The sequence below is a fragment of the Sinocyclocheilus grahami genome, unplaced genomic scaffold (genome assembly GCF_001515645.1).
Source record: "Sinocyclocheilus grahami isolate Dianchi unplaced genomic scaffold, SAMN03320097.WGS_v1.1 scaffold1376.1, whole genome shotgun sequence".
Classification (NCBI taxonomy): Eukaryota; Metazoa; Chordata; class Actinopteri; order Cypriniformes; family Cyprinidae; genus Sinocyclocheilus; species Sinocyclocheilus grahami.
The window spans coordinates 209,408-222,626 of NW_015506555.1; the positions used below are offsets into that span (position 1 = coordinate 209,408).

Sequence of the window (13,219 nt, forward strand, 5' to 3'; positions counted from 1 at the left end):
AATTAGTGGGTTTTTGTTAAATGTGAGCCAAAGTCATCACAATTAAAAGAACCAAAGACTTAAACTACTTCAGTCTGTGTGCATTGAATTTATTTAATACACGAGTTTCACAATTTGAGTGAATTACTGAAATAAATGAACTTTTCCACGACATTCTAATTTATTGAGATGCACCTGTATAAAACCCCTTTGTTACCCCAAACTACATATAAAAGCTTTATCAGTGGCATAAAAGTAATCAGTGCAGCTACTTAATAATTTGCTACTCGTTAACGTCCCCTTTAATTAACGTGACGCTCTGCTCTCTATGACGCTGCTCCCATTAAGCGCTGTTGGAAGTTAATGAATTGATTCAGCATTTCGACACCTCCGTAAGGATGCATTTAAGTCGATAAAGCGGACGACCGCCTAGCTCGCCTATGCCTAGAACCGGCCCTGAGATCAAGTGTGCATGACATAATTTATTTACACTATCCACTCTTTAAAAAAAAGATTTCAATAGTTAAGTTACAATATAAGAGCATCTGGGATAATTAACAATTTGTAGGTTTTTGTATTATTAATGACCAACTTTTTCAATATGTATCAAGCTCATCCTGCAGTTTTTTGAGAGAAATAGAAGTATAGCATTCTTAATTATATCACCTCACCAGTGTTGAATGATGCCTGATGATCTCATAGAATTAATTATTTTGTTGAAATTAAACTGCAGAGCATCTGCTATTATATAATAGGCCAGGGGTTGTCTTCATAGAAAAAAAATATATATAGTAGTTCACTGAAAATTGTCCCCAAAGATTTTCTGAACAAAATGTCTACAAATACTTTTTTTCTTCTTCTTCTTCTTTTTTGTGGTGACATTGGCAGATGACTTTAAACTACAATTTTAAATTGTATTATATGCTTTGTGCTTGTGCATGCTGTTATCATGACTTAATATTAATTTAGAAACTACAAATCTCTCTTTATATGTAATATTTGTGCTTTTCAAACTTAATTGGTCAAATGGACAATCAAATGAAGTAGTGAAATCAAAAATTCTTTAATTAAGAGTTCACAAAGTAAAATATTGCCAGTTTGATCAATTATGCATCCTTGCTGAATTAAACTATTAATTTCTTTAAAAGAAATATCACCTGGATAAAAGCAACTGCTTGAATGCAAGTATCTTTATAAGCAGCTGATGATATAATATTTTTTATCTATTAGTGTGGGTAGTTGTCTTTTTATTAGTGCAGAAATTTGTTTATTTATTTGTTTAATATTTATTATTTGTACTTAAGATTTGTCTTAGAATTAACTTGTGACAGTTCCCAGATAGCAGTTAGTACAAACGCAATATATAATATAATATAGGGCTGGATAAAAAAATATGGATATCTCGATTATAATCGATTCTCATTTTTACGAAACGATAGGATTCTTAAATCCCAAGAATCGATTAGTCCTGTTTTCAGTTAATGGACGGAACGTTGAAGGGCACTTCCCATCCAATATATCGCAATAAGCATTGTGCTTTGGTACTTTTAATATGAAACAAAGGCTCAGATTTCAAATTATGTTCACAAATGCCATTTTGGCGCTGTTTAATGTGGACTGGAGTGATCGCTGTAGCGCGGCGCACCTCGGTTCAATAAAAGCGGCAGCGCGAGGCGCATGTGAACTGATCAGCTCATCAGGCCTGTATTAACCAAGGCCACAGAGGCGAAAATATTTCATGTTCAAAAATAAACCCAGCCCTAATGTAATTTAATATAATATAATATATAATTCCTTCGGTAAGAAAAAGGCTGAAAATAACATTCATGTAATATCTGGCCATAGAAAATGTAAGTACATGTTATTAATTGAGCACATTTAAATTCAGCTTACACTGACCAAAGTGCTGTACGAAAACAATTAGCCTATAAAACACAATGAAATATCAAATAAAATGGAGTAGAAATCAAAGATAACACTAATAATAAAGTTAATAGTCAGGAAAGTAGGAAGCTCATTTCCGCCACGTAAGATAAAAATGCATGCTTTAAAAAGTCAAAATTATGAGATAAAAAGTACAAAATTGACTTAATGACTTTATAAACACATTGGTCACAGGATAGTGGTCTATAATGATAAACGGGACATTCTGAAATGAGTTAATTTGGCTTAAAACAGTTTGGGGGACTAAGTTCAACACACACCTTATTAATATTTACATTTAGTCATTTAGCAGACGCTTTTATCCAAAGCAACTTACAAATGAGGACAATAGAAGCAATCAAAACTAACAAAAGAGCAACAATATATAAGTGCAAATGACAAGTATTTAATATTTAAGCGAAAAATAAGCGTTTTCTTGGGGTAGAACATGAAATATATATCATATTATATATATTTGTGTGTGTGTGTGTGTGTGTGTGTGTGTGTGTGGAGTTCAGATGCAAAGGCCACTAAGTGTCATTTGAAATTTTCTTCTAAAATAGGTAAATAAAATAAAAATGTAGGTTTAGTAATTTCACTTTAATGATGATTAGGTTATTTTCATTGCTATTAAAGTAAAATAACTGAACATAAACATAGGATATGTTATGTAGCCTGATAAAAATGCTAATTTTAGAAGAAAATTTCAAACGGCTTTTGCATCTGAGCTCTTCACACACACACTAGCGCTCAGAAGTGTGGGGACTTGTAATGTTATAAAGAAGTCTCTTCTGCTCATCAAGGCTGCATTTATTTGATCAAAAATACAGAAAAAAACTGTAATCTTGCAAAATATTATAACAATATAAAATAATGGTTTCTATTTTAATATCCTTTAAAATGTAAGTTATTTCTAAACAGCATATTATAGTGATTTCTGAAGATCATGTGACACTGAAGACTGGACTAATGATGCTGGAAATACAGCTGCGCATCACAGGAATACATTACAGTTTAACAGATATTAAAATAGAAACCATTATTTTATATTGTAATAACATTTTGCAAGATTACTTTTACTTACTTTTACTTTAGATTTTTTCTGTATTTTTGATCAAATAAATGCAGCCTTGATGAGCAGAAGAGACCTCTTTGGGATCTTACTGATCCCACACTTCTGAGCGGTAGTGTGTGTATGAAACTCATGGCAATGTAATGAATGCTACTGACCTCTTTAGTAACATTAATTTGTACTTATTCTTTAAAACATTAGAAAACACATTTCCCACAAAGTAATCCCAAGGAATAAAATGGCAAGTTTTGGTAGTCAGTTATGTACTACTTTGTCCATATATTAGTCTTTCTCCTATATGGCAGGCCTGCTGTAAGAGTCTTTCTGGTAGAGTCGGCTGTGATTTCATTATTAAAAAGTACAAGTAATTTGGCTAAAAACACTTTTGGAGAACCAGGTCCAGTACATAGCAGCAGAATATAGCCCAGAATATGAACGCAACGCGCTTAGTTGCACGTTAAGTGTTTTCTTGGGGTTGAAAACGCTTAACGTGGCTTAGTGGAAGCAGACAGTGATATAAAAAAACACATCTAGTATTCAGATTATTAAAATTTATTAAAAGGCAAGCAGATGAACCCAGAATATGAACGCACCGCGCTGAATTGAACTGCTTTCCTTCCATAGAAAACTTATAAAGAATAAAGTGTGTATATATTATATATAAACATATATTTATTTATTTAATGTTCTACCCCAAGAAAACGCTTAACGTGCAACTCTGCGTGTTGCGTGTATATTCTGGGTTATATTATGCTTGTCTTTAAATGGTATATATACAATATACTATGCTTTATTAATAAGGTGTGTGTTGAACGTAGTCCCCCAAACTGTTTTAAGCCAAATTAACTCGTTCCAGAATGCCCCGTTTATCATTATAGACCACTATCCTGTGACCAATGTGTTTATAAAGTCATTAAGTCAATTTCGACTTTTTTTTAAGTCATAATTTTGACTTTTTATCTCATAATTGCGACTTAGTCTTTTTTTTTCCCTTATGTGCGGAAATGGGCTTCCATAGGAAAGGCTAGAGAGTAAAAGATGTCTTAAAAATGAGATGAAACTGCCATGTATGTCCATTAGATGGTGCTGTATATGTGCAGTTATCACTTCAATAAACTCTATGGCATCCCAAAAGGAGTTCAGTGGGGTCAAGTTTGGGTTTTGTGCAAGAGAGTCATGTCTTATCCTATAGTGTATAATTAATGTATTGCTATATTGTTTGTTATAGACACAGAAGATGCCAGTGAAACAGATCTGGCCAAACATGATGAGAACGATTGTGTTGAAATCAAAGAACAGTAAGTATTCATTTATTCATGACAAATGCACACACATCTATCATAATGAAAAGCCCTGTGAAAATAACGTATGTGACACATTTCTGCTTTCAGTTGCATGTTTCTATTTCTATTCTATTTCTTTGAGATGTTGTGTTTATGTCTTGATTTCAGGATGTATCAAGACAAACTGGCATCCCTGAAAAGACAGCTACAACAACTGCAAGAAGGTATATTCACTATTGAAATTATTATTTTTAGAAATACACAATACATTTTTTTTTTTGAGTCAAGCACTTTAATAATGAAAGTTTAAATGCGAAAGTACACAGAATTTATATTTTCTTTTATTTACAAATGTTGCTGTACATCAACAGTTTCATAATAAGTAAAAAAGAACTATGCTTTTCTTTTAAAACAAAAAAACAAAAACATGTTTAATTACTATTAACTTTAATATAACTATTAGGGTGTTACACATATATAAACTCTATATAAAAACATTATTCGTTTTCACATGTTCTTATTAAAATATTAAACAGCCTGTAAACAACAATGTTGTGCATTTTTTCCGTTAATATTTTTAATAGCTGCTTGCGCTTGTCACGTGGCCAGAACACATACACGTTCATAGAAATTATATTTAATTTCTATACGGCTGTCTTCTATCGTACCACACACAGAACCAAATTGATTTCTCGTTTGCAATGTCTAATAACGTAAGTTGCACAGATATATCTATCAGATAAAATAATAGACACAATATAGCTTGATCTCAGCCAGTTGATCAACACGTATCATCATATCGTCATGATTTCTTAATGTTAAAGCAATTAGGGATAAAGTACGAGCCTCTGAAATGTGTGAAATCGTATTGTGATACTAAAAAGTTTTACTGTACTTAAATAGAACAAATAAAAGATTTTTTCCCAAGAGTTGCTGAACAATAAATCAAAGGAGCGTTGCTTTATGATCAGGGAGAGTGATTTGTTATCACAAATAGCCTAGTTTTTGTAGCCTACATTATTCATGGCATGAGCAGATTGGTAATTATGAATCTGTAATAAATAAATACAAATGGCAAAGGCAAATTTTGGTCAAGTTGTTTATTTTCATTGAGCTATACTGTCACCTGTTTCTAAGCTGAAAAGCTGAAAATGTATAACTGTATAGTAGGGCTGCACGATTAATCGAATGCGATTGTCATGCGCATTTTGTTAGTAAAGCCGGTTCTGTAATCAGCAGGAAATCATCATCACGTGCTTTCAGATGGAGCAGCATTTACTACACAGAGCCGTAGTTCACTGACAAGCTACTAAAAAAAAATACGCAATTTTATTGCTTGATTCTGAAATCGTTTGTGATAATGACAGCTGTTTGCGTAGCTTCTCAGTGGATGGAGCAGCATTTACTACACAGAGCCGTAGCTCACTGACAAGTTACTCAAAAAAAATCACAGACTATTTTATTGCTTGATTCTGAAATCGTTTGTGATAATGACAGATGTTTGCATAGCTTCTCAGTGAACTACGGCTCTGTGAAGTAAATGCTGCTCCATCTGAAAGCACGTGAAAATACCACATTTAATAACATATTTTTACTCCAAACTCACTTCATAACGTCAGTCGAGTGTTTGAAATAAATCCTTCTGTGAGATGACGTGGCTTCTTACACAGAATAAGGCACGCAACATATTTCATAGTATTTAAGCCGTGATAAAGGCATTGCATTATAAATATACTTCATTTTAATGAAAATTATAATAACAAGAACTCAGATAAGTCGTATATTGCCGTAGTCGTGTGTTTATTAGTCATGTTGAATCAATGAAAGCAGGTGAATCTTCTGTTTATTCAGCTGCAGTGATAGGCATTTTCTGGGTTTCTTCTGCGAGGCGTATTTGGAGTTTCTCTGGCCTTCAGATGGAGATTTACTGCTGATCACAGAACCGTGCTTCACTGAAAGATACGCATGACAATCACAGCTTCTGTCGAATCGCAATCTCGATTCCATTTCGATTTATCGTGCGGCCCTACTGTATAGTTTAAATGTGAACTTCTACCTCCACTATTTCCCAGTCTCTTCTGTAGTGTTTTTTTGAGAAATATGTTGATAATTGTCTAACAAGGTGATGTAGCCTAGTCGTTAATGCACTGGGCTGATAGGTTCAAAGCATGTGTAATCTATCACCATTGTGCTGCTGATCCGGACAGCTTATTCCAGTGAGATTGTTCCTGTAGTAAATGTACAGTACATCACTGTGGATAAAAAATGAGATCACTTCCATACCTATGCATTTCCACAGGCACACTGCAGGAGTACCAGAAGAGAATGAAGAAGCTTGATCAGCAGTATAAAGAGAGGCTTCGTAGCGCTGGTAAAGATCATATATAATAAAGCTTTTCTTCTCGATGTCAGTGTCAATATTTCAAGAGCCAACATTACGTTATTAATGCTCATCTCATTTTCTGTCCTTCTCCTCCCATCTCTTTATCTTCTCAGACCTCTTTCTACAACTTGAGGTAAGCTGCAAATTATACATTTTGTGTATCTGTGGATTTTTGAACAGCTGTGACAGGTTAATTAATGTTAAATGTCTTGTAGACAGAGCAGGTGGAGAGGAACTACATCAAAGAGAAAAAAGCAGCGGTGAAGGAATTTGACGATAAGAAAGTGGAACTGAAGGAAAATCTTATTGCAGAGCTGGAGGAGAAGAAGAAGATGATTGAGAATGAGAAATTAACTATGGAGCTGACAGGAGGTGAGAAAGTAAAACACAGAGATCAGATAGAAACGTGCAACCCGAGAGGGTTTTTTTGCAAGCCATTCTTAATATTGCTGTTGTCGAGAATACGATCTCGTTCCTATAGCTTTTGTGTTAAAAGAAATAAACCCCTGAAGCAGTAGTTTACCCAAAAAACTTATAATTTCTCCCTCATGCCGTTCCACACCTGAATGACTTTTTTTTCTGCGTAACACAATAAGAACATGTTTTTTTCCATGCAGTGAACAAAGACTAAGGGACTTTCAAGCTTCAAAAACAAAAAAACAAACAAAAAAAAAGCACCATAAAAGTATCACTCTTTGGTGAATTCGCAAAAGAAGCAGCAACGTCCTGTTCGTAAACGTATCGTTCTTTTGAGTCAAACCATTCCACACCTGAATTACTTTTTTTCTGCGTAACACAATAAGAACATGTTTTTTTCCATGCAGTGAACAAAGACTAAGGGACTTTCAAGCTTCAAAAACAAAAAAAAAGCACCATAAAAGTATCACTCTTTGGTGAATTCGCAAAAGAAGCAGCAACGTCCTGTTCGTAAACGTATCGTTCTTTTGAGTCAAAGAATCGTTGTTCTGATTTATAAAAGCAAACTGAATGATTTGTTCACAGGTCCACGAGTTCAATACACAGACTCGATGATCCAGTCACAGTGGTTAACTCGCTGTAGAGGGCAATTATCAGTGAAAAAATACTTGCATTTTGGTCTGTTCGTCACACAAAGCTATTGTATGACTTCAGAAGACACTTCATTTATATTTTTATGCTGTTCTTTCATCATTTTTTGAAGCTTGAAAGCCTTAGTTGCCATTCATTGCAGTTGTATGAAAAAGATTGACTATTACAGCCTTGACAATTTCTCATTTTTGTTTAGATTCCATGGAGATGAAACCTATTATGACCCGGAAGCTCCGGAGACGACCCAATGACCCTGTGCCTATTCCAGACAAGCGGAGAAAGCCTCCACCTGATATCCTTAAGCTAGCTTTAAAGACCGAGCACATGCACTGAAAACAAGGGCTCATCTTTTATGCATCTGTAGCACTCTATGACATTTAATTCCCTGAAGTCCATTTCTAGTGCTAGTCAAACTCTTTGGCACCAAAAACAATGGAATGCATGACCTTTAGTATTAAACAGGCTGTTATTGCTGCTGCACCTTTAAGAGTTCATTATATTAAGCAGGCTTTCTTAACTCCCCTCACCTCAGTTAAACTATTTACTCACTGATGAACAGATCATGGAGGATCTAAGAACATTAAACAAGGTAGGGTTACATCTCAGCAAGACTGTAATTGGCTCCATGAAGCCTAGCTAAGTACAAATTTCACTGCCTCACAGATACAGTATTATAGTACTTTTTGGCCTAATTTTCAATATGTCTTATTCTACAGCAATACCATCGTCAATCAAATTGTAATGCACTTGCATATTCGTTTGCAGGCTATGAGATGAGTAAAAATACATGTGATAGAAAAAGTTTCATCAAAATTTCCATTTCATGAAAATGCAATGAAAGTCTTCATGACTCGTGTCTTGGCTTTGAAGAAAGGATCTTTATTTATTTATTTTTCCTAAAAGCTCTCAATTGGGTATTAAAAAGTAGAATCCCCTGAAAATGTCATTGTGTTTTATTACTCAAAGTGATATATGAGAAAATTCATATTTTACTTGGTGATAAGAAGAAATTGGCTGTTTTTAAAAGAAAAAAAAAGTAAATGGAACAGAAAATATTTTTTTGACTCTGACATACTATTGGATTTACTGCTGATTTGACCAAGATATCACGTTGATTGTCCATGTCTGTCGTTTTTTTTAAAAACTGAGATTGCTGAAGAAAATCAAAACAATCTTCCTTATTTGCTTTATTTCCTTTATAGCTTAAATCTCCGAAAAGACCAGGTACGGACGTTTTGTCTTTTAGAGGTGATTCCCCATATACTTCGTCAGATCAGTTTATTTTAGCCACAAAGGCTTTAAAATGAATTGAAAATGAATGTGTGTGATGTTTTTCAGTGTCCCCGTCTTCTCCAGTGGAGCACCTCCCGTCGACTCCAGTGGACGTCCCATCCCAGCGTTATGAGGCACGGATAGAGGAGGGCAAACTCTACTATGATAAGAGATGGTAAGGTTCTCTGCGTTCTGCTGGACTTTTTTTCACACTTTTCTAACCCCAGGTACTTGTAATTCTGGGTTATTGTGATTCACACTGTTCATACTTCATTGCACTGTTCAGTTTAGATGTCACACTGTATATCTCGTAAGTCTGGCATGACATGCTGATTTGCGTATTTATGAGGTCAGCGACTAAATAATGTTGGTTTAATTTAATGGTGTAGTTACAGCTTCTTCCAGATAGTTGTGTATGCTTGCCATCCAAACCTTGACCCTCCGATTCTTACAAGATCTTAAAGGGATAGTTCACCCAAAAATGAAAATTCTGTCTATCTATCGTTCTGTAGTTCTATCTATCTATCTATTGTTCTATCTATCATTCTATCTATCGTTCTGTAGTTCTATCTATCTGTCATTCTATCTATATCTATCTATCTATCATTCTATCTATCTATCTATCTATCGTTCTGTCTATCATTATATCTATTGTTCTGTAGTTCTATCTATCCATCTATCGTTCTGTCGTTCTATCTATCTATCTATATCTATCTATATCTATTGTTCTATCTAATGTTCTGTAGTTCTGTCTATCTATCTGTCTGTCTGTCTATCTATCTATCGATCTGCCTCTATTGTTCTATCGTTCTGTAGTTCTATCTATCTATCTATCGTTCTATCGTTCTATCATTCTATCAATCTATCGTTCTATATCTATCTAATCGATCTGTCTATCGTTCTATCTGTCTGTAATAATTATAAAGGCTTATTTGTATGCATAATTTATACTTTTTTTTTATTTTTATTTTTTACAGATTTGTATAATGATTCTGGCATCGAAGTAGCATGGAATGCAGAAGAGGTTATTTAAGGAATTTCTTAATTGCATAAATCGTTCAGATTTATATTGTGTTTGGGCTGTAAGAAGGTGTTCTCTGTAATATCTCAGTTACTCCTTTAAGCTGTTATTTCAGTAGCTTTGTGTACATAAGGTTGTGCATTTGATGTAGTTTCCTTAAACAAGGCAGCATCTGTGGCAGGATTCAGGTCATGCATTGCAGACATGGTATTTACTGCCGTCTGTGTCATGATATTTAATAATGTAAACGTCGTGGACATGATGATCCACATATTCTGACATGCAATACTCTGTAATCTATATTTCATTGTTTGTGTGATCATAGTGCACAGGAAGCTTGTGGCTTAGGATGAGGTCTGAAGATAACTCTGTCTTGTGCGTTTGTGACATTAAACGTCAGGAATGCCTCTGGATTTTTATGAGTGTGTCAGCATGCATTCATCCAGTCGTGCCCTTTAGACAGTGGGCTGCCGTAGCTTTCAGCAATGCAATCCAACGGGAATATTTGTGTGCAGATGAGGAGCGAGTGAGTGGAGGAGGAAATGTGGTCTAGGGTGATACCGCAGGCATTAAACGTATAATGTTACATGTACATTAAATGCAGTTTTATTCTGCTTTTTAATAGCGAGTGGAGAGTTATGCTGCTGTCTGAACTCTTCCAGAGGATGTTTATGTGAGAAGGTTGAAGCCACAGGCTACTTTTGCTCTGTGTTTTAAGAGATGACAAGCTTTCCCTCTCTAATTAGTGGCGTTTGCTAAGGCAACCATCACTATTGCATTGCTTTTGTGCCCACAGCAAAATAAATCATAATTTACTTGACTTGTAAAAGTGAGTTTGCAGTCTGTATTCAATGTGATGTTACAAAAAGATTAAAATAATAGCAAGAAATATTTAAGTTATCCTCCTCAGCGGGTTGCATGCGTACAGTGTGAATCGGTATGTGTGATTCACAAACAGTGACTCTTAAGAACCATGTTTTTTCCTTGCTGCTGCCGCACGGTAAAATAAATCATGTTTTTACCTTAATTGTGAATGTGAGTTTGCATTCTGTATTGAGTGTAATGCAATATGTGTACTTAAAAATAATGCAGAAAATCTTCTTTCTACTCAGCAAAAGGAGAAGCGTATTTTAAAATAATTGCTCCCTTTAAAAGGAAATAATTTAATTTTAGGCATGTATAATTGCATATAAGAGAAGTCTTGCGTGTGGAAATTTCACGAGGGTGAGAAAAAATGATGACAGAATGATCATTTTTGGGAAACCCTCTAAGCCTAAATATTGCTTTTCAGTGGCAGTACGTGAGGAGATAAGCTCACATACAGTACCCGACTGAGAACATGCCCCTGAAGGGAATTTTCTCTAATGGTCTTTCAGTCTAGAGGATCTCAAATGACCAATGCTGATATTGTTTCAGGTACCATAAAAGCCAAGCAATCTATCTGGAGTCCAAGGAGAACACCAAGATCAGCTGTGTCATCAGCTCTGTGGGGACCAATGAGGTTTGTGTCTGATTCTCTCCTCTGATTGGTGCTAAACAAATGACTGTGCTCTTCAAACTAATGACCTGCTCAGAGGGGGAATAAACAGCAGGTTATTGAGATCAGCCCAAGTGCATCAGCTTTGGACGGCCAGAAGAGGAAAATTCTCATTTATTGTCATCTGCATCCATATCAAATTGTACAAGCAATAGCTTTAGTCTCATTTGCATCCTTTTAATGCCAGCATCAGTAGCACACTGCATAGATCTGGACTTTTACGTGCTGAGCCAGTGGCTTTGGAGTACAAATCACTGTTTGGGATTCATTTGGATGCTGGAAGAAGGTGGTGCAGGATAAATACTGAAGTGCTTTGTCTTGGATTTCGACTCTCTTGCAGATCTGGGTGAGAAAGACAAGTGACAGTACGAAGATGAGGATCTATTTAGGGCAGCTGCAACGAGGGGCCTTCATCATTCGACGCCGATCAGCAGCATAGACGTCCTGTGTGTGTATGTGTGTGTTTTTTTTTTGTTTTAAACAAACATTTTAAAGCTCTTCCTGTTTTACCAAGTCAGCTACTACATGTTTAAGCATGATATTTCCTCCTGTCTCTCATCTTATTTTTCTATCGCTCTCACACGTATGGTATAGATGTTACCGAAGTATATCATGAAATGTCTCACATTTATCTTTATTTTTGCCTTTTTCTTCTCTATGAACTTGTATGTGTGTAATGCAGTCTCAATGTCTGAGGTAAGGCTGATTTCAAAGAGCTCTCTACGATGAAGCGAGTAGACGACAATACACTTTGGGATTGTATTCTGTTTCCAGTGAGGCATTTACAAATCTTATTTAGTTGCGTTTTTTTTGCTTTGATATGTAATGCCATAATCTATTCTCTCCATGCATTTGAAAGTGTACAGGATTTCAAATTACTTTGCTAGTTTTAATTTTGTATTCAGGTGAATATTAAATAAATTTGGCTCAAACCGTACAAAACAACATTTATTTTCTCCCCAGTAAGTTGACCTTGTTTTTAGTGCCCTTCTACTTGCGTGTATAATCAGAAGCATTCATTTACATTTGTATTTATGTTCCCGGCAGAAGTTAAAAAAGAAACAACAACTTGCAAGCAAATATTGGCAGGTTGCTTAAATGTTTGTAGTGCGTAGGTATACTAACCTTAGATCTCACGATTTTTATTATTTTTGGAATGCATGTTGGGTTTATATTCTAACATTGATTAAAGCACTAGTAGAAAATTCCCAAAATGAAGACACTTTTATCTTCAAATGAGTCCTCTCTATAACATTGCTATCTGCAGTGAAAAGTCATCTGAACTGAATCAGGACAGAAATATGCACAGAAAACAGTCCAAATGCTTCTGAACAAATATGTTGGTTTATTTTGATGAGCGGGGACAACAGTGGATGGACTTTTTCACTGGAGGAAGTGTTGTTATGGATTATGGACTCTATGGTATTTTAGCTGGAAGTGATAGTTTAAAGTTAAAACACCTTTATGATAGGTTTGTTTCTTACAAAGCAATTCACTGCAGAAGATCTATTGGTGAGCAAGTGATTTAAGGCTAAATTGTTCCTCTCAGGACCTTAAGGACAAAAATCTCCCCATTGAAACCCATTAAAACTGCTATTTTTAATCACAGTGCCATTTAACTGTAAAATTATGCCATTTTTGTTGATAGGCTTTCATTATATTTGCAAGGCTTTAAAATCTT

The 13,219-nt window shown here is 35.1% G+C and overlaps 1 protein-coding gene across 2 annotated transcripts in view; it reads left to right on the forward strand.

The window, feature by feature from the left end:
* LOC107569732 (sin3 histone deacetylase corepressor complex component SDS3-like) overlaps positions 1–12,847 on the forward strand; it is a 14,972-nt gene extending 2,125 nt beyond the window's left edge. Inside the window, exons 2-12 of one of the 2 annotated variants that reach the window (XM_016255884.1) lie at positions 4,203–4,272; positions 4,426–4,481; positions 6,557–6,628; positions 6,754–6,773; positions 6,856–7,012; positions 7,905–8,000; positions 8,236–8,297; positions 8,911–8,932; positions 9,047–9,155; positions 11,418–11,502; positions 11,879–12,847. In XM_016255884.1, the coding sequence (XP_016111370.1) occupies positions 4,203–4,272; positions 4,426–4,481; positions 6,557–6,628; positions 6,754–6,773; positions 6,856–7,012; positions 7,905–8,000; positions 8,236–8,297; positions 8,911–8,932; positions 9,047–9,155; positions 11,418–11,502; positions 11,879–11,977 (848 nt within the window). In that variant the 3' untranslated portion in view covers positions 11,978–12,847. Of the gene's footprint in view, positions 1–4,202; positions 4,273–4,425; positions 4,482–6,556; positions 6,629–6,753; positions 6,774–6,855; positions 7,013–7,904; positions 8,001–8,235; positions 8,298–8,910; positions 8,957–9,046; positions 9,156–11,417; positions 11,503–11,878 lie in introns of both variants that reach the window. The other variant, XM_016255882.1, reaches the window with a different exon arrangement.
* The last annotated feature ends 372 nt before the right edge of the window (positions 12,848–13,219 follow it).